This window comes from Suncus etruscus, chromosome 20 (assembly GCF_024139225.1).
Source record: "Suncus etruscus isolate mSunEtr1 chromosome 20, mSunEtr1.pri.cur, whole genome shotgun sequence".
Lineage (NCBI taxonomy): Eukaryota > Metazoa > Chordata > Mammalia > Eulipotyphla > Soricidae > Suncus > Suncus etruscus.
The window spans coordinates 30,448,270-30,467,859 of record NC_064867.1 but is presented as its reverse complement, the minus strand read 5'-3'; the positions used below and the strand labels follow the sequence as shown (position 1 = coordinate 30,467,859).

Below are 19,590 nucleotides of genomic sequence, written 5' to 3'. Positions count from 1 at the left end.
GTTTGAAGCAGGACACAGCAACTCTCAGCTCCAGAGACATACAGAGACTTAAACACGGGGCTTAGTTTGTTATGGACAGTGTTTGCCAAGGTCAAATGTGGCCCCCTTTACGGAGCCTCGTGCCTCCCCTGGGGGGGGTGCACCCCACTATTTGAGAAGCACTGGCTTAGAGTCTGTGGTTTACAGTTGCTTTACTCCCTGCTATGCCATGCTGGGTAGGGCCCTGGTACAGAGGCTAAGTGGGGTGAGTCAGGCCATGAACCTAACCTGTAGTCAGATGAGTACTCCCTTGGCTGGCTTATCCCTGTGTGAGAATCAGAGTGTTGTGGCATGTATTCTGGGCCTCTGGGCCAGGCTGTTAGCAAAAGCATCTTTAGGATTTGAGGGGACAAGATCTCTCAGGTGAGCAGCCAGGGCAGCCCTGGCTCAAGTCTGACGGCTGGCCCTGTCTTCATAGCATGGGCCCCTGGGGCCCGTGTCGGCCTCCATCGAACTCATTCTGGTGGAGGATGTGCGAGTGAGTCCCGAAGTACTGACCATCTACAACCACCCTGAGGTGCAGGTATGGCCTTCGCTCCCATTTTGTCCCTCTCCAGGCACTGCCCCCAGGTGGGGTGGGAGCCCCTGGCCAGCCAATATTCAGGCTGCCTTCCTTTACCCCCATTCTGCAGGCGGAGCTGCTCCTCAGAGAAGGTTCTGGCTACTTCTTCCTTAACACCAGTACTGCAGATGTGGTCCAAGTGGTGTACCAGGAGGCCCGGAGCATCGCTGTGGTGAGTAGGGTCTTCCCCTCCCCTGGTCTTGCAACCCATGGTTGGGTCTCCCGGCACTGTCGAAGCCAGGCACTCTTTTTTAAAAAAAAAAAAGAAAACTTGATTGATTGATCCTGGGCCACACTCAGCAGTGCTCAGGGGTTTCTCCTGGCTCTGCACTAAGAAGTTGTCCCTAGCAGACTGGGGGACAATATGGGATGCTGGGAATCGAACCGAACTGGGTCCATCCCAGGTCAGCTGCATGCAAGCCAAATGCCCCATTGCTGTGCTATCTTTTTGGCCCTTGTGCTTCTTATCTGTCACATACCCACAAATGGCCCACACTTCAGGCCATCTTTTCATTCAGGCTTTGGATTAGGATAAAGCCTTTTGTCAAGGTGTCTCTACTCTTTCTCCTTCTTTCTGTGGCCATTCCCTCGTCTGGCCAGGGATTGAGCATTCATCACTGCAAGTTCTCAGGCCTTTTGACGATACTGTGCCCCCAGCCTGTCATTGTGAAGACTGGCCCAATGTGTTTTAGCGTCATTTGTACTCATCTACATTCTCCTCATGGAGCATTTGAGCCAAGTGATAGTTCCAGGTGGTTTATGGAATAGCCTTGAGGCGACAGCAGAGTAGAGACAGATTCAGGGTCTCATGCATCCTTCCCAGGAAGGGAGTTTTCAGGCTTTTTCGAGAGGAAATGCCCACTGCCTGTGTCAGACCACCAGAGGGCAGATTTCATAATCACCAGGGCAGAGCAAAGCCTCTGGGTCTGAGGTTGCCTTGGTCTCTGTTAAGGAGCCATAGCTGCAGGTCGTGGGGTGTAGGCGGGAGTCATGTATGTCAGTTATGCTAGCCCCAACTGAGCCTCACGTGGATCAGGAAACCAGGCAGGTCCAGTGTGTTCTGGGCACGCAGAGGCTGGGCTATGGAGGTCAGGAATGGCCACGAGTCGCCTGCATGCCTGAAGCTTGGTGCCTGTTGAGTTGTCTCCTCCTAGCCAGAAGTAGTGTGAACCACCTCCCGAGTTTTAGGAAGGTCTGAGAGCAGAATGTGCCCACGTGACCTTGCCCCCTTCTGCCCTGTCTAAAACGCAGCCAGGGTAAGTAAGTGTGGCACAGCTGGAAATGGAATTTCTCCTTGGTGCTCAGCACTTTTCAGCCTCACTTCTTTGCAGGCCCATTTCTCTGGCTGTCCCCACACCAGAGGACCTGGTCCTCGGGTCTCAAAATCACTGACGTCTGATGTCACATAGCAGTGGGGACAATCAGTGAGGGAAGCAAGGGCGGGAGTGCCAGCCTCATGTTGGAGAGTAACAAAGAATGGGAGATCTCAGCACTCATCTCTGGGACAGACACGTCCATCTTGCTTTTGTTGGTTCTTTTCTTGTTTGGTTTTCTTGTTTTGACAATCCTGGTTGTTGTTGTAGTTGTTGTTTTTCACTTTATTTAAGCACCTTGGTTTTTACAGAGTTGTTCCTATACTGTTATTTTAAGCATTCAATGTTCCAACACCACCAGTGTGACCTTCCCTCCATCATTTATATTGCTTGCTACAACAAAAATGGCTCATGGAATTGTCAAAAAATTTCTTCAGTCAAAGAAAGTCGTGAGAATTGTAATATCTCCCACAACAGGGTCTTAAAGTCATTGTCTAAGCTGTTTGTTGCTAGTGGAGCCTTTTGTGTTTGTTGAACTTAGGTAACTTCTGTGCTACTTCACCATCTCATTTGCTGTGCCCCTACTGGGCTGTTAGTGTAGTGGGATTTGGAGGAGGTGACAAGTGGCTGTTTATGTGGCCACATGCTCCAGGAACTCTAGGAATCTTTGTTTTTGTTTTTGTTTTTGTTTTGGGGCCACACCTGATGACACTCAGGGGTTTCTCCTAACTATGCGCTCAGAAATCGCTCCAGGCTTGGGACACCATATGGGACTCCAGGGGATCAAACCGAGGTCCCTCCTGGGTCAGCCGTGAGCAAGGCAAATCCCCTACCACTGCGTCACCACTCTGCCCCCAACTCCAGGAATCTTAAACTGGGCCAGTGGACTGACAGGACAGCAACTGTAGGAAGTTGTAGGAAGTAGGTGTGGCTCTGGGGCTCTAGAAGTATAGGGTAGTTAGGAGAGGCTACCTGCCCTCACTCTGATAAGACCCAGTTTTTAGCCCAAAAACCATAGTGTACCTGGACTTTTTTTTTTTTTTATCAGTTGGCTATTTCTGCAGAGATAAATCATGAAGCAGTGAAGTTGGGCCCTTGGCATGGAGGCTGAGGCCAGGTGCTATCATTTTTAAATGGCAACCTTGCTGTGTGTCACATCTCTGAGTGGATTTTAGTAGATACTGACTCCCATCAACTGTTGCCACAGAGTATGTCCCCGTCTCCTTGAGAGGGAACCCTGCACACAGCACATCTCAGCTGCCTTCTCTCTGTCACTTGAAAGAATCTGGTGATTGTTTTTGTTTCGGAGTCTCTTCATTCTGTTGTCATGATGTGTTAATTGACTCAGGTATTAAGTTAGCCTTACTGTCCAGGGTATACGCATATGCCCAGGGAACCACATGAATACCCCTGGCTCTGTGACAGGATTGGCCCCACATCCTCAGCCAGGCAAGCATGGACTCTACCACTTGAACTATATCCCAGTATTTTATTCTTTGTATTTGTATTTGAGATTTGTCTTGTGGGTGTCTTACTGAGGGGTATGGGTCTCTGTTCGTGATCGATTCACTTGTGTTCTGTGTTGCCTGGGCTGGACAGGTCTTTGTGCATCTGGGATCAACCACAAGCCGAGCAAGTGCCCTACCCACTGTGCTGTCGCTCTGGCCACCAGAGCAGAGCCCCAGAGTAGCGTTAGACCCTATTAGTTCCACTCTCATCGGGGCCACCGGTTACTCTATCTGAGGTTCAAGCCAGTGCCTTGGAAATGGGGTTCTGGTGGGTCCCTGTGCCCTGGTTTGACCCCATAGGAGGAGCTGTCAGAACATGCTGGCAGTCTGGCACGTCCCCGCCTGGTCCCTTAGATGTGACTCCTGAGGATGTTTGCACGTCACTTCAGCATTTCCAGTTGCTAATTAGCACCATTCTCATCTCTTTTAATCACTGAGACAAGGAGCCCTGCAACAGTCCAGTGAGGGCACAGAATGTTGTTTTCTTGCCTCTGCAGTGCAGGGACGCAGGAGCTGCTGGCGCCAGGAGGCCATGCACCCACGACCCAGCTCTGACCTCTTCTGCCCACACGCACTGTCACCGGGTATCTATTTCCTGGTGGAAGCAGAGAGGGTTTCTTGGTAGTCTTTCATGCTCACAGCAATCCCACCACACTGCTCATGGGGGGGTGGGGGGTAGGGCCCTCTTTCATATCATCCACAGCCTGCTACAGAGACTTCTCACTTGCGCAAGGGCACCCAACTCCTCAGAATTGTCAGAAAGACTGCATAAATCCCAAGATATCTCCATATTGCTTAGGTCGCCAAACACAGGGTCCGTCACCAAGGAGACTCATTAGCCTGGAGGCCCTCCTCCAGATGAGGAGGTGGCGAGTTTCAGGGCAGGATTTTCCTGATCCCAGCCATGGCCAGGACATGGCTGTCCTGGACCTCACCCCACCCACAGGACCCTCTCTGGCCTGTGCTTTGCATAAATCAGGGTGCACCTGCTGGCCTCCAGGGCACCTATTAGAGGACAGTTTCCCAATTTTGCTCAGCAGGGACTAGCCTCCCGCCTGATATGGCCAAGATGTGGGAGCCAGGAGCAGATCGTGAATGTGGGGTGGACACACCTGTCAGCTCCACTTATAAGGGACCAATGTGGGCCGACCTACGAGTATTGCTTCTGCATGTAGGGGCAGGACCTCCAGTTCCCAACGCTCCATATATTTGAGTAGAGACAAGTCTGTCTCAGAGATGCATGCAGGTAGCACCCCATGGAATTTGAACCTGGGACATAGGACAGACTCTGGGCCTTTGCCCAGTGAGGTGCCCATAACCTCCTCACACCACTTCTCCATCTAACCCAGTGTTTCTCAATTATTTTCTGTTATAATCCCTTAACAGGGGTTCTCAAACTTTTTAAACAGGGGGCCAGTTCACTGTCCTTCAGACTGTTGGAGGGCCAGATTATAGTAAAAACAAAAATGATGAACAAATTTCTATGCACACTGCATATATCTTATTTAGAAGTGAAGAAACAAAATGGGAATAAATACAATATGTGGCCCACGGGCCGTAGTTTGAGGACCATTGCCCTAGGAAGAAGAAAACATTTTTCACATCCCCCGCGCGACTGTGAATAGTATCTTTATTTAAGAAAACTTTAACCTGCAAAACAAAAATATATAAAATAATTTGAGCTGATTTTTTTAATCAGAGGCGATGTCTGGAATAATGGCTACTATGAGCACGTTTTGCAATGCACGGCTTTTCGAAGCGGGGTTTGAAGCAGGACACAGCAACTCTCAGCTCCAGAGACATACAGAGACATAAGCATGGGGCTTAGCTTGTTAGGACAGTGTTTGCTGAAGTCAAACGTGTCCCCCCTTTATGGGGGCGTGCCTCACTATTTGAGAAGCACTGATTTAACCCCACAGTCAAGGGAGCAAAGGCCCTGCCAGCATAAGTCAACTTAAACCAGGGTGAAGTTTACTGTTGGAGCATGAAGACAGGCCAGAGGTCCCCTTCCTTTTTTTTTTTTTTTTTTTTTTTTGGTATTTTCCGCCACACCCATTTGATGCTCAAGGGTTACTCCTGGCTAAGCGCTCAGAAATTGCCTCTGGCTTGGGGGGACCATATGGGACGCCCGGGGGATTGAACTGCGGTCCTTCCTTGGCTACTGCTTGCAAGGCAGACACCTCACCTCTAGCGCCTCCTCGCCAGCCCCTGGAGGCCCCCTTCTGCCTTAGTCTCCAGGCAGTGAGGTTGAGCCTCAGCCCTGTGTCCATTTTCACATCTGTTTAAAATGTGCAAGATAGTTCTGTAGAATGGATAATGGGGAGAAACATGCTCCTGCCACCCTTTCACGTGTCTGCCAGCCTTGGTCTATGGGCTTTTGTCGCTAAGGACATAGCAGCCTCAATTCCGTTCTTTTGTTTTTGATTGTTTTTGTATCTGGCTCTGCACTCAGGAATCACTCCTGGTGGTAGCCAGAAGAACATATGGGTGCTGGAGATCATACCCAGATTGTCCTGTGTGCTCTGCCCACTGTACTAATTCAGGGCTCTGGCCCCTGAATTCTCTTCTTAGAGCACTCATTCCTTTGAGAGTTTTTAAACAATTTTGTCTGTGTATGAGTGAGAGAGTGAGAAAGAGAGAGAGAGAGAGAGAGAGAGAGAGAGAGAGAGAGAGAGAGAGAGAGAGAGAGAGAGAGAGAGATTGTATATGCACTCATACATGCTGAATCAGGTAATTCTAGACAAGGGAAGGAGGTGGCCAGGGCTTCCTCAAACCCCCTCCCTGGCCTGTATGGGGCCTCAGGTGTGACAATGGCTTCAGTGACTCAGAGCTGGCACCATGGATCTTGATGGAATCAAACCTGGCTTGTTGGGGTCTCGCCTGCACCAGGGGCTCACCCTTCATGAGACTGTGGTTGGGGGGGGGGGTTGTAGGCGGTCTGCCTTGAAGTGGTTTCCAAGCAGCCAGACTGCTAGAGCAGGGAGGTCAGAGGAGGTTGTGTGGGCTAGGCTGTTGTGGGGAACAAAGATCCCTAATCCTTGCAGGCACTATGGCCCCAAGGCAGAGATAGTTGCCACAGGCTGGGCTGGAAAAGAGGAAGATAGGGGTCCAGACCTTGCATTTGGATAGTTTCTGGTCCTCCCTGCTTCTCCTTTGTGTCAGAGCCTGATTCATGGCTTCTCAGTTGAAATTCTTTCTGCAAACACAACTTATATCCCCACTGCCACTGACTATATGATACCAGCCACCACCATGGCTCCCAGGCATGAGGACAGCCAGATTCACCTACCCACCACCTCGGGACTTACTCCCACCTGCACTGGCCAGCACATTTCTCAGGCCCCTTGTAGTGGATTCATTCATGGTAGATGCCAATGACAGCAGAGCGAGGAGGCCCGTCTGGGCAGAGACATGGTGGAAGGTGGCAGGTCTGGAAGAGATGGGAGGAGGCAGAGGCGCAGGGAGCAGGGAGCAGTGGAAAACAAGCCAGCAGTATTCCAGATGTGTCCATTTTCTTGGCTTTATGCGTAAGTAGCTGACAGCTAAGATAGAGACAGAAACTCTCATGACCAAGGTGTTCTCAGGGCCACTTCCTGGACTTCAGCACCATGAGCTCAGAAGGGGACTGAGTGGCTTCCCCAATTCTCACTCTTCACAGTCCTGATTGCTTTTGCATGAGACCCCCAGAGACTAGATCCCCTCTGATCCCAAAGTTTCAGGTCAGCTGGTCTGGAGAGGAATATGGGGATGGGGGGTCTTTGTCTGAATCCTCATGCCATTTTTTTTTTAGTTTTCTTTCTCTGTAAAACCTAGCAAGTGGCACATGTGCCCTCATGCGGGTGGGCAGGGCTATTTGGGCTTCTTCCAGGACATGGGCTCCTGGGCAGTGGATGGTGCTGGGTGCCATATTTATCTGCCCACTTCCCACCTACAGGTACAGCCTCTGTTCCCAGGCTCTGTCACCGTCATGGTCCATGACTTGTGCCTCGCCTTCCCGGAACCGGCAAAGGTGGATGTCTTCGTCTCAGACATTCAGGAGCTGTACATTCGCGTGGTTGACAAGGTCAGTGTCCAATCCTGCACTGGTCCCTCTACAGCCCCATACGGACACTAGGAACATGGCATGGCCGTGCAAAACAGTTTCCTCCTTCCTTTCTTTGCTCCTTCTCCCACTTTCTGGGACCATCAGTACCTGCTCTGGCACCCTCAGGGTTGCTTCTGCCTTCCAGTGTTGATTAAAAATGTAAAATACAAAGATCCACATGTTGGGTGAGTTCCTTCCTGGCACGGTGTTTCTAACCCCTCAAGTGGACAGGTCTGATGAAGAAAGATAGTAGAGCAGAGGAGAAATAATTCACAAGCAGTCAGTTAAAGTTTCATCAGGGTCAGCTTGCTTTTATTCCATGGCCTTTCTCTGCCTTATGCTTTTCCACATATGCTTCTCTGCTAAGCCTTTTGCTGCTAAGCCTTCTGATATCTCTCGCTCTCTTTCTCTCCCCCTCTCTCTCTTCCTCTCTCATTTTTGCTGCTTCTACTTCATTTCCCCCCAGCCAGACCTTTTAATTCTTTATTTAAAACAGCCTACCCCATTCCAAATGAGGGCAGGTTTGATCATCCAGGTGGGATTAACATCTCAAAAGAAGTGGTTAGGGAAATAGGACTTTGGGGGAAGGGTTACCTTACACCCCAGGATTCTCTTTCCTGTCCTGTCCTGTCTGTGTTTGTGACATGGACCTGCAGGATCGCCTGGAAGTGTCTCCATACCTCGACCCTGTGCAAAGCATCCAGGTTCTTATCACATGTTAGTAATGCACTGAGACCATGAGATTCAAGGGTTTCCTGTTGATGCCTAGGCTGGGAGCGCCCACTCCGGCCTAGTTACCTGTCAAACAAGAGCCAAAACATGGGCATAAGCAATGAGAACAGCACCTGACATACCGTCCTCCCTTTGACCATGGGCCAGTTGGGGTCTCCTTCAGGGCTGGCTTCCTCTTGAGTGGTGGGAGGGGTTTGTAGCCTGGTATGAAGTGTCCACTTGAGTATGACTATCTGTGTGTCCATGGTATCAGGGAGCTCCCTGGGAGGACATGCCTGGGTCACAAAAGTGGCTAAAGGTGGACCTGGTTCTTAGAAAGGGCTGAAGTACATTTCAAAGGGGAAAGTACCAAGCACCAATGTGTTGCCCCATCCATGTTACTGCTGCAAACATGGTGCACATTCTGTCTGCATCTCCCCTCTTGAGATGGACTTTCTTACTTTGATACTGGGATTTGTACTTATTCCCCCCACTCTGAGAAAGTGCAGTGTTCTCTCTCTCTCTTTCTCTCTTTTTCTCCCTTTTGTATTTGAGTCACACCAGTGCTCAAGGGTTACTCCTGACTCTACCTACACTCAGAAATTACTCCTGGCAGTGCTTAGGGGACCATTTAGGATGCCAGGGGTCGAACTCAGGTCAGCCATATGTATAGCCCTACCCACTGTACTATATCACCTGGGTCCCACCCATGTCATCTCTCTCTCTCTTTTTTTTTTTTGGTAGTTTTTGGGTCACACCCGGCAGTGCTCAGGGGTTACTCCTGGCTCCATACTCAGAAATTGCTCCTCGCAGGCACAGGGGACCAATGAGCTTGTTATACTTTAAAAAAGAAAAAAAGGTAGAGGTGAGGAAATGACATCCAGTTCTGAGATTTCTAAAGTAAATGCTCTAAAGCAAGATAAAAAAGGGTGAAGGGGGCCAGAGTGATAGCAAAACTAGTAGAGTGTTTGCTATGCATGCAGTCAATCTGGGTTCAATCCCTGGCATCTCAAACAGTCCCCTAGAATCCCATTAGGGGTGCTCCTTGAGCATAGCCAGGAGTAAGCCCTTAGCACAAAATCCATTAAAAAATTGTGCGGGAGAGGTTGGAACGATAGCATAGCAGTAGGGCATTTGCCTTGTACACAGCTGACCCAGGACAGACCCTGGTTCAATTTCCAGCATCCCACATGGTCCCCAGAGCCTAGCAGGAGCAATTTCTCAGCTCAGAGCCAGGAGTAACCCCTGAACATCACCAGGTGTGGCCCAAAACCCTAAATTAATTTTAAAAAATTGTGAGGGAGAAGGAAAAGGATTATCATCCTTATTTTCATCAGGGCAAATGGAACCTCTGGCTTTTTTATGTTGTGTCATTTATTTGGGGGTAACATCTGGTAGCGCTTACTCCTGGCTCTTTGCTCAAAGACAAAGGCAGACAGTCACCTCAGTTTCCAGTCTTGCGAGGGCGAAGGGGCAATTGGAGATCCTTTCTCAGAAAGTCTTGCGACAAGCCGGGTGGTAAAGAACTTCGGTGCATATCCACTAGACTATGCGCCCCGACCCCCCATTCCCTGCCAGGTGGAGATCGGGAAGGCAGTCACGGCCCACGTTCGTGTGCTGGACTTCAACAAGAAGCCATTCCTGGCCAAGTACTTTGCCTTCATGGACCTGCGGCTTCGCACAGCCTCCCAGATCGTCACCTTGGTGTGAGTCCTTGGGGCCTCCTTGGGGAGGATGGGGGGGCATTTTGAAGACCGGCTGGTTTGGGGGGAGTCCCAGCCCTTCCTCTCATTGCAGGGCCCTGGATGAGGCTTTGGATAACTACACGGCCATGTTCCGCGTCCATGGTGTGGCCATTGGCCAGACTAGTCTGACTGCCACTGTGACCGACAGAGCTGGACAGAGAATCAACTCGGCCCCACAGCAGATCGAGGTAAAACCAGGCACCTTCACCTTCAGGGGTGGAGCGTCTCCTTCTGGGATGGGCTGGTAGCTTCTGGTCTCTGTGCCATAGTCAAGCCCCTGTGACCAGCTTGGGCTGGCCAGGTAGCAGCCAGGGGAGGCCATTTGCAGCACAGTCCTATTCCAATGTTTCTGTGACTGTACTTCCTGTGACTATTCCTACTTTACTGCTTGGCCCCTTCTTCTTGGGTTTGGCTCCCTGCAATGACATAGGATGTGTCTGATAGGAGTGCTAGAAAGGAGTCACAGAACACTATGATCTCACCTAGGGAACCATTTCTGGGAACACTTTCTGGATAAGCACCTTCTGTCCCTGGACCATGCTAGGTGTGTTGCTGTGACAGGGCCTGGGGGCCGTGGCATTCTGGGCTGTGGAACAGGCCTCCTTTGATCCCCATTGGTGACCTGTGAGGGTCTGTGGTTCCTGGGGGCTGGCAGGTGAGCTGTGTCTCTCAGAGCCAAGTGGTTGATTGGTTCCCCTGGATGGAGACCACCTTTTTGTCTCTAAGAATGCCCTCATGCATGTGCACCCAGGATGCAGCCATAGAGCCCTGACTACCCCCACAGAGCCCTGCCCACCTCGCTGCCCATCTCAACCTCCACACAGCCCCACCCACCACCTAGTTCTGCCCTACAGAGCCCTGCTCTCACGGCCCCACTTACAAAGAGCCCGCCCACCCCTCAGTCTTGCCCCAGAGTCCCCCTTTCACGCAGTACCCCACCCCACACAGAGCTCCACGCCAAAGAGTCCCACCTTCTCTATATAGCCCCACACTCCCACAGAGTTTCCTGGTGACCGGCTTGGGTTAGTCCTATCTGATTATGGTGGGCTTCCCTGCAGTTATGGGGGCTTCCTTGTCCCTGCAAAGTGTGAGGGCAAGGACTGGAGAGATAGTACAGTGAGTAGGGCATTTTCCTTGCACATGCCTAACCCAGGTTTGATCCCCCACATCCCATACGATCCGTGAACCTGATAGAAGTGGTCCCTAAGTTCAGAGCCCTGAGAAACACCAGGTTGGCCCAAACAACAACAGGAAAAAGAAAGGTTTGAGGGCAGCAAAGGCAGTTGGTTTGTGTAGTCTGGAGAAACTCAGGGAAGGATGCCGCCCCCTTCTCAGGAAATGCTAGGGGTCCCAGGAAGTGTATATGTGTGTATGAGTGTGAGAATAGCAGAGAACCCTGGAGGCCTGTTCCCACATGGGTGCAGGACCTCCCTCTGAGCCAGGGGTTGTTTGTGATTCTCACAGCTTCTGGGTGCCAGACATATACAACCCATATAACCTGAAATTACATATGAAATTTGTCTAACCTGACATTACAGGACCCTGAATTATAGGGCTGTGAGTGGGCTAATCCAAAGGCTATGGGTGGGTTGAGATCCCAGGGCAGAGCTAGTGGTTCCTTGAGTTGGCCCAGATCCTCAGTTCTCAGCAGCCCACCCCAGAGGCATGGCTTGGTGTTCTGGGGAGGCCCTAGTCCCCGGGTGCCCCTGGTACCAGCCAGTGGGACTTTTCTGAATCTTCCTCCCTAGGTATTTCCCCCATTCAGACTGATCCCTCGGAAGGTGACGCTGATCATCGGGGCCACGATGCAGGTAGGGAAGAGATGCTTGGGGCCTTTGCTCCTCTCCCGCCCCCTGTACACTGAGCAGGAAATGGGGGTCCTGCCAAGCAGGGTGACGCCTCCTGCCCCGTCTTCTCTGCAGATCACTTCTGAAGGTGGCCCCCAACCTCAGTCCAACATTCTCTTCTCCATTGGCAACACTAGTGTGGCACTTGTGACGGGCGCAGGACTGGTGCGGGGCCTCGCCGTGGGCAATGCCTCCGTGTCAGGGGTAGTGCAGGCCGTGGACGCAGAGACCGGGAAGCTGGTCATCGTGTCGAAGGTGACCGGATCTGCCCTGCACCTGGGGTGCATCATGATGACTTGGAGGGGGCACCTGAGTGCCAGTCTCTGGAAACTAGAGACCCCTCTCTCCAGCCTCTGGATGAAGAGTCATCTATTATGCTGGTCCCCAGGGAGGGGACACAGGGGGACCCCCTCCTGTAACCCGGCCTCACTGCAGCAAAGGCCTTCTTCCCAGCTGGGGTCCCTCTCCAGTCCATGTCAGTGGCTCGTGGTCTTCCCCCAACCCACCAGAGTCCCCCACCCCTTTTCTAGGACCTCGTGGAGGTGGAGGTGCTGCTTCTGCGGGCAGTGAGGATCCGTGCGCCCATCACACGCATGCGGACAGGGACCCAGGTGAGGGCCTTGGGGGCTCAGGGTGATGTCTGGGCGTCCAGATGTTCTGGGCAGGTTCAAGACAGGGGGTGAGACTCAGTGAGGCACTTGTCTCCTGCTCACCCATGTTCCTCTGTGCCCAAATTCCCTTCTGAAGGTCGCCTCCTGTGTTTGCTTCTGTCCCAGCCCCACAGTGGCCCTCTCCCTCCTATGCATAAATGCTCTTGCCCATCCCACTGCAACTGCACTGCCTACACCATTCCTAGCTGAGCAAGAAGGCTGGTGGTGGTGATTGGTACAAGACTCTCAAGAACTCTGCACAGAGCCTAAGTCTCCAAGCACGCGCGCGCGTGTGTGTGTGTGTCTGTGTGTCTGTGTGTCTGTGTGTCTGTGTGTGTGTGTCTGTGTGTGTGTCTGTGTGTCTGTGTGTGTGTGTGTAAGATTATTTTCAGGTGTAAATCCCAAGCTCAAGAAGTACATGTGTTGTATCCTATGATTGTTTCTTGTGAACTCTGTCATTCCTTTGTATGGTCTGTCCTGGGCTCAGCCTGTCATGGGTTTGGTCTGTCCTGTGTTTGATCTGTCCTGGACTCAGGGTGTCAAGTCCATATAGCTTCCCAGCACCGGAAAGATCTGGACTCAGCTAATTACAGAATGCTTGACTGTACCCCAATGGTCTAGGGCCCTCTTGGAAAAACTGGGGGTCCCAGCTGCCGGTTTCTTCCCCACAGATGCCCGTCTATGTTACTGGGATCACCAACAACCAGAATCCTTTCTCCTTTGGCAATGCTATGCCCGGCCTGACCTTCCACTGGTCTGTCACCAAGCGGGACATCCTGGACGTCCGAGGGCGGCACCACGAGGTACCCCTACCCCATACAAACCAGTGTAGGGAACTCACCCCACCCAAATCAATGTGGTGGCCACCATGAGTCCTCTGTCCCCTCTCATCTCACAGAGACTTTCTCAGTCCCTTCTTGTCACCACTAGGGAGGGGTATTGGGGAGCAGAGACAGTCTTGGGGGGAAGCCAGTCATGCCCCAGAATGGGGTTGGAGTCCTGGATCCCTGGAAGAGAGTTTATCTGTAGCTGGGGTGCCCTTGGTTTTATTTGTCTTGGGGTCAACCCCCAAGTCTTCCTGGGGGGGTTCTGCCCCAACATCCAAGAATGGGAAGTGCTACAAAGTAGTTGTGGCATCTTTGCTGCCCATGAGTAAGGGGGAGGGAGGTATGGGATCCCCCGAATTTCCTGATCTATTGCTGATGAGGCTCTACTCAGTAGACACTTAGACCTTCCATTGATCTCTGGGCAGGAGGTTCTGAGTGCCATACCTGGTGATCAAAGTCCACATATACATGATGATGGTTCAGAGGAACCCTGTGTGTGCACAGAGACTGGGGGTGCTGCAGGGGTGTGGCCTATGCTACCATGTCTGTGGCTAGCCCAGATCTAGGCTCAAAGACCTAAGAACTAGCACAGGGAGGAGGCTCCCACTCAACTCTACACAGTGGAGGTACCAGTGTCTCTCAGGCTCTCCCTGAAACATGCTCACTATCAACAGGCATCCATCCAACTCACACCGCAGCACAACTTCGCCATGAGTGTGCATGGCCGGGGGCGAGGCCGCACGGGACTGCGGGTGGTGGTCAGGGCACTGGACCCCACCGCTGGGCAGCTGCAGGATCTGGCTGCAGAGCTGTCGGACGAGATCCAGATCCAGGTAAGGGCAGCTGTGTGAGGTGCTGGCTAATGGAGGGAGAAGGGAAGAGATGCCTCAGAGGCCAGAGGTCAGGGTAAGCAGAGAAGGGGGGACCGTTAGTTCCTAAAGCATCAGCTCCCACTGCTCAGAGTCTGGGGACCCTGCTGGGAGGGCACAGAGGCTGGGAGCATCCAAGCAGGATATTTGCCTTCTGAAGTTGCTTCCTGAGCTCTCAGTACCTCAAAGATGCTGCCATGGGGTCTGAAGAGCTAGCATGGAGGTAGAGCATTTGCCTTGTATGCAAAAGGGTGGTGGTTTGAATCCCAGCATCCCATATGGTCCCCCAAGCCTGCCAGGAGCGATTTCTGAGCGTAGAGCCAGGAGTAACCTCTGAGCACTGCCGGGTGTGACTCAAAAACAAAACAAAACGAAACAGAGATGTTGCCTGTGCCTCTAAGCACTGATCTCTGGTCAGGGCTGGCATCCCGGATTATGCATTGGACTGGCTCTGTGGGCGTCTTGGACACTTGCATGAATTTCCCCGACAGAGGTTCCAGGTGGCAGGGACTTGCTCAGGGTCATTCCTGTCAGGACCCAGATCCCCCACATACACACACAAACACACACACAGACATAATGTACATCCATACCCCCAAATATTCCTACATGAAGATACAGGCATAGACACATGCATGCGTATATACAGACAAGGAGAGGCATAAACATACTTACAATGTGTTTACAGAGACACACAAACATACTAGCACAGACAGACACAGACACACCAACACATGTTCATGAAGACAAACGTACCACCACATGTATGCATACAGGCATGGAGAGACACAAACATACCTATAATGTGCATATACAGACACACTCATACATGTTTATAAAGGCATGGGAAAATACAAAGATACCTAACGTGGGAATACAGACATACAATGAGACCAACACACGTGTGTACAGAGACACACAAACATACCTACACCCATATGCATACAGGCATGGAAAGAGGCACGCAGACATGCTCTTCCAGTTAAAAAATAAAAGCAAGTTCTTGTTGTTGGTCATTAAATTAAAGATGAGGACTGATCGTTCCAAAACTTATGATCTCAATTGGAACGTTAATTTCCCTGCCTCAATTTACCTTACCCCACAGAGGGACTTTTTTTTTAAAAATTAAATCACCATGAGATACTGAGTTATAAAGTTATTGAAGGTTCCGTTTCAGTCATACCATGTTCCAACACCCATCCTTTCACCAGTGTTTCATTTCCCACCACCAGTTACCCATGTTCCCTTCTGTCGCCCCCACTCCCAGCCTGCTTCTAAGACAGACACTTTCTTCTCTCTGCAGAAGGGCAATCTATGAGATGCTGGGAGACTGAAATCATTTCACTGCCTCAGGGGCTTGGGAGTAGCTATTTTATGCAGCATTGGAAAGTGGGGAGATTGGGCCTGGAGACAATAGGGCAGGCCCTTGGGGAGATGCTCACCCCACAGGGGCTATAGTCGTGGTGCTGTAGAACATGCTCAGAGCAGTGTCAGAGTTCTGGGATGAGACAGTCCTGGGAATGAGGGGAGTTGGCGGGATCCTAGATCACTGAGGGTTCATCCTATGGCCTGGGGGTGTCTGTGCTGGATCCTGCCAGCTCAGGGCCCACTATACTGCAGGCAAGGCTGTGTGAAGCCATCTTTGGAAAGGGCAGCTCAGAACCATTTGAGACTCAGCCCTAGTGAGTACCAGCTGAGCAAACTCTGGCCTGTGCTGTTGCCCCAGCTACATACACCCCCCAGGCCTGAGTGCTGACCCCCCAAGAATATACACCATAGACCTGTATGCTGCCCTTAACCCCCACAGTGTACCCCAGGTCTCCCCCCCTCCCGGTGCACCCACGAGCCTGTCTGCTGCCCCCTCACCTCCTATGTAACCCTAGGCCTGTGTGTGCTATCTCCCCCAGCCATATGTACCCCAACGCCTGTGTGGTGACCCCACCCTCATCCCTGTTCCCTACCCGATTCGCCCCTCTCCCCCTGTGTGCGTCTGGCAGCCAGGTTCCCTCCTGCCAGCCCAGGGAAGGTGATGCCTTCTGCCTCAGCAGCTGCTCCTGCTGCCTTTTCTCTTTCGCCTTTGACCTCTCTCCAAGGTCAGCTCTTGGTCCACTGGCTCGCAGCCCCCCCCCCCCCCCGGCCTGGAGGTCCCGGCCTCAAGGGGAGCCCACGTGTTGTGTTGTCTCTCACAGGTATTTGAAAAGCTGCGACTGGTGGACCCTGGAATAGAAGCAGAACAAATATTAATGTCGCCCAACTCATTTATAAAGCTTCAGACAAACAGGTACGTGAGTCAGCGCCTCTTCCTGCGGGTGGTGGAGCAGCGCGCGCTGTGCCGCCTCGTTTGTCAAAGTTGGCAGGAGCTGTGAACTCCATCCCTGGGAGCTGTGGGCCCCTCCTGCACCCCTCCCTCTGCACTCATGGCTTCCTGCACCCCTCCTTCCCACAGCCTAGAATCGCAGGGAAACTGCTGCTACATCCTAGGCCTTCCTGAGAAAGGAACCGAGGGAGGGATGGAGTGTTCAGGGCTCCCCACCCCATCTTTAAGACCAACCATTCAGGTGGTAGGGTGTGTCTGAGTCTGGCATGTTTGAGACCCCAGCACGACATGGCCCCACCAGCATTGCTGGGCATAGCCCTGGTGGTCTCTGAGCACTGTGGGTCAAGTGCCTGTGGGAGAACTCCAGCACCTGCACAGCAGTTCTGTAGACTAAGTGGCTCAAAGGTAAGAAGGGACAGTTGGGGCAGAAACAAGACTTGCTTCGGGGGTTGGAGTGATGGAGCAGTGGTAGGGCGTTTGCCTTGCATGCAGTTGACCCAGGACAGACCTGGATTCGATCCCCTGCATCCCATATGGACCCCTGAGCCAGGAGCAATTTCTGAGGGCATAGCCAGGAGTAACCCCTAAGCGTCATTGGGTGTGGCCCCAAAACAAAACAAAAGACTTGCTTCAGGACACCTGGGGAGTATATGGGGGTGTGCTGGGTTTGAGGAACCTCTGGAGTGGAGTGGAGTGGAGTGGGGGCCAGTACCTCTTCCCTGCTTTGTGGCAGGCAGTGAGTTTGGGGGGGAGGCTGCTCAGGAAGCAGCCTTCAGGGATCCCATGAGCCCTGAAGTTGGTGTTGGCAGCCATGAGCTCAGAAACCTAGTGTGAAGCCTGCCCCATACCTCGGGGTACACAGCTGTCTGCAGGGTGTAGACTCTGCCTGTGGGCTGTGTCCAGCTCAGGGCCTGACATTTCCCCTCAGCTTACCACCTCAGTCACCTCAGCAGACTCACCAAACTCTCTTCCCCGGCCACTTTCCCTCCACTCAGTTTTCCCAGCCAGACTCCTGGGACTTGGAGGGCCAGCACTGGACATTCTATCTCCCATAGCCATGCCCTGCTCTGCCCAATCCTGTTTATGCCCACGGACCTGCTCTTTCTCCCCAGGGACAGTGCCGCTGCCCTAAGCTACCATGTCCTGGATGGGCCTGAAAAAGTTCCTCTTGTGCATATTGACGAGAAAGGCTTCCTGGTGTCCGGCTCCGCCGTGGGCACATCCACCATCCAGATCACTGCTCAGGAACATTTTGGGGCCAACCAGACCATCATCATTGCTGTCAAGGTAGGGTCTGCAGAGCACCCTGTAGGTGGCTAGGCCATGGTGCCAAGATCGGTGAGGGTGGGTCTACTGCGCCCCTGACAACCACAGGTGCCAGGAGGAGAAGCCCCACCAGTTCCTTCCATCAGAGTTGACAGCCTCAGAGTATCAGTCACAATTCCTTTGTTTCTTGGGTGGGGGCATTGAGGCCTGGTACTGCCCCTCTGAGCCCAGACCATGCAGGGCACCTGAGGACAATGAAGGTGCGTGCTGGGCCCCATTGCTGGGAGAGCGTGTGCCCCGCTCTGTGGGCAGCCATTGGAGATGTGCATTGAGGGGCACTCAGGCCCCACTATGATCCAGTCCTCATCCATGCTGGTTCCCAAGGGTTCCAGCCATGCTCTCCACTTCCATCCTCTCTCTTTCTCTGCTCCTCATGCACCTGAGGTTCAGGTTTGTTTGGAAGAGAATTTTATTCACAGTCATTCTCTGAGAGGAGGGTGATGGCTGTAGGATTTTTCCAGGCTCCAAGGCAGCCCTCTGTGTCCAGGTGGCCTCCTGACAGGGGATCTGCCCTCCAGTTTCTGAGCATGTGAGACCAGCCCCTCTAATTTTTTCCTGCAAGCAGTCGAGGTGCCTGGGATGTGTACTCCTTGAGCTCAGCTAAAGGAGAGGTGTGTGGGAGAGGCCAGCTTACTGCCCAGGGAGGGGAGTGCATGGGGCAGCCTCTTTTTCTATGGGGCTCCACCCCAGGGTGTGTAGGGTTGCTCTTGCACAATGCTAGATTAAATATCTGTGTTCCTGACCTTAAAACATCTCCTGCCACCAAGGCTGCTCTTTTTTGGAACTTAGGTCCATGGACCCCTGATACCTGCTGTCCCCTCCCTCCTGGACAGGTGCCTAAGATCAGGTGGTATCTGAGGCTTGAGTGACACTCTGCACCTCAGAGGCTTTAGAAGATGGGGCGCTGAACCCCAGATTGGGGTGGAGCACAAGCAAGGCTTCTCCTCTTTCCACCACCTCTGAGCCACACCAGCCTCTTGTCCTTCCTAAGAGGACCACTGCAGGGACAAGAGCCCCCTCCTTGAAAGGAGTTTAGAGGAAAATACCACTGTCCTTGTTGCTGTACCCTACAGGTATCCCCCATTTCCTACCTGAGGATCTCCATGAGCCCCGCCCTGCATGCCCCCAACAAGGAGGCCCTGGTGGCCCTGCCTTTGGGGATGACCGTGACCTTCACTGTCCACTTCCATGACAACTCAGGAGACGTCTTCCACGCTCACAACTCCGTCCTCAACTTTGCCACCAATAGGTGGGGTGGATGGCATGTCCTCACTGGTGCTCAGTGGAAAGGGACATGGACCATCACTTGTTGGATCTGGAGACCTCCCAGGGCTCAGCAAGGGAGTGGTTCCACAGGGCCATCCACAGTGGGTCAGAAATTAAACACAGAGGTGGGGCTTGGTGGCTGGCTGGATTTTATCAGGATTTTGTGCCCTGTGGGACCTGGACCATGGAGGAGAGAACACAAGCATTGTCCTGGTCCTATTGACCGTGTATGAATCACCCTTCTCACTGTACCAGGGCAGCACCCATTCCAGAGCTAGGAGTCAGGAGGTGGGCATTAGGGCTGGGTATGGAAGTCAGTGGTGCTCCCTGCATACTGATCAGCAGCAGACTTATGAGAGAGGCCCATCTGCAGCTTCCTGCAGTGATATACTTAGGGCTTGGAGCGATTCTGCCAACTGGGACTCCTGTCCCTGGGGCCTGCAGATCCTCCTACAAGGAGCAAGAAGGGGCAGATGCAGAACAGGAAGGGAGAGGGTTTGGGAGGGCTCAAGGTAGGCAAAGCAAC

At 52.5% G+C, this 19,590-nt stretch overlaps 1 protein-coding gene across 1 annotated transcript in view; it reads left to right on the top strand.

Moving 5' to 3' along the window:
* The window catches only part of NUP210 (nucleoporin 210), a 76,572-nt gene that overhangs the window by 47,846 nt on the left and 9,136 nt on the right, over nt 1–19,590 (top strand). Inside the window, exons 19-31 of the mRNA XM_049766560.1 lie at nt 458–562; nt 672–773; nt 7,357–7,485; nt 9,796–9,923; nt 10,015–10,150; nt 11,711–11,773; nt 11,885–12,064; nt 12,340–12,420; nt 13,131–13,262; nt 13,961–14,119; nt 16,345–16,436; nt 17,585–17,759; nt 18,872–19,047. Coding sequence (XP_049622517.1) covers nt 458–562; nt 672–773; nt 7,357–7,485; nt 9,796–9,923; nt 10,015–10,150; nt 11,711–11,773; nt 11,885–12,064; nt 12,340–12,420; nt 13,131–13,262; nt 13,961–14,119; nt 16,345–16,436; nt 17,585–17,759; nt 18,872–19,047 — 1,658 coding nt within the window. The remainder of the gene's footprint in view (nt 1–457; nt 563–671; nt 774–7,356; nt 7,486–9,795; nt 9,924–10,014; nt 10,151–11,710; nt 11,774–11,884; nt 12,065–12,339; nt 12,421–13,130; nt 13,263–13,960; nt 14,120–16,344; nt 16,437–17,584; nt 17,760–18,871; nt 19,048–19,590) is intronic.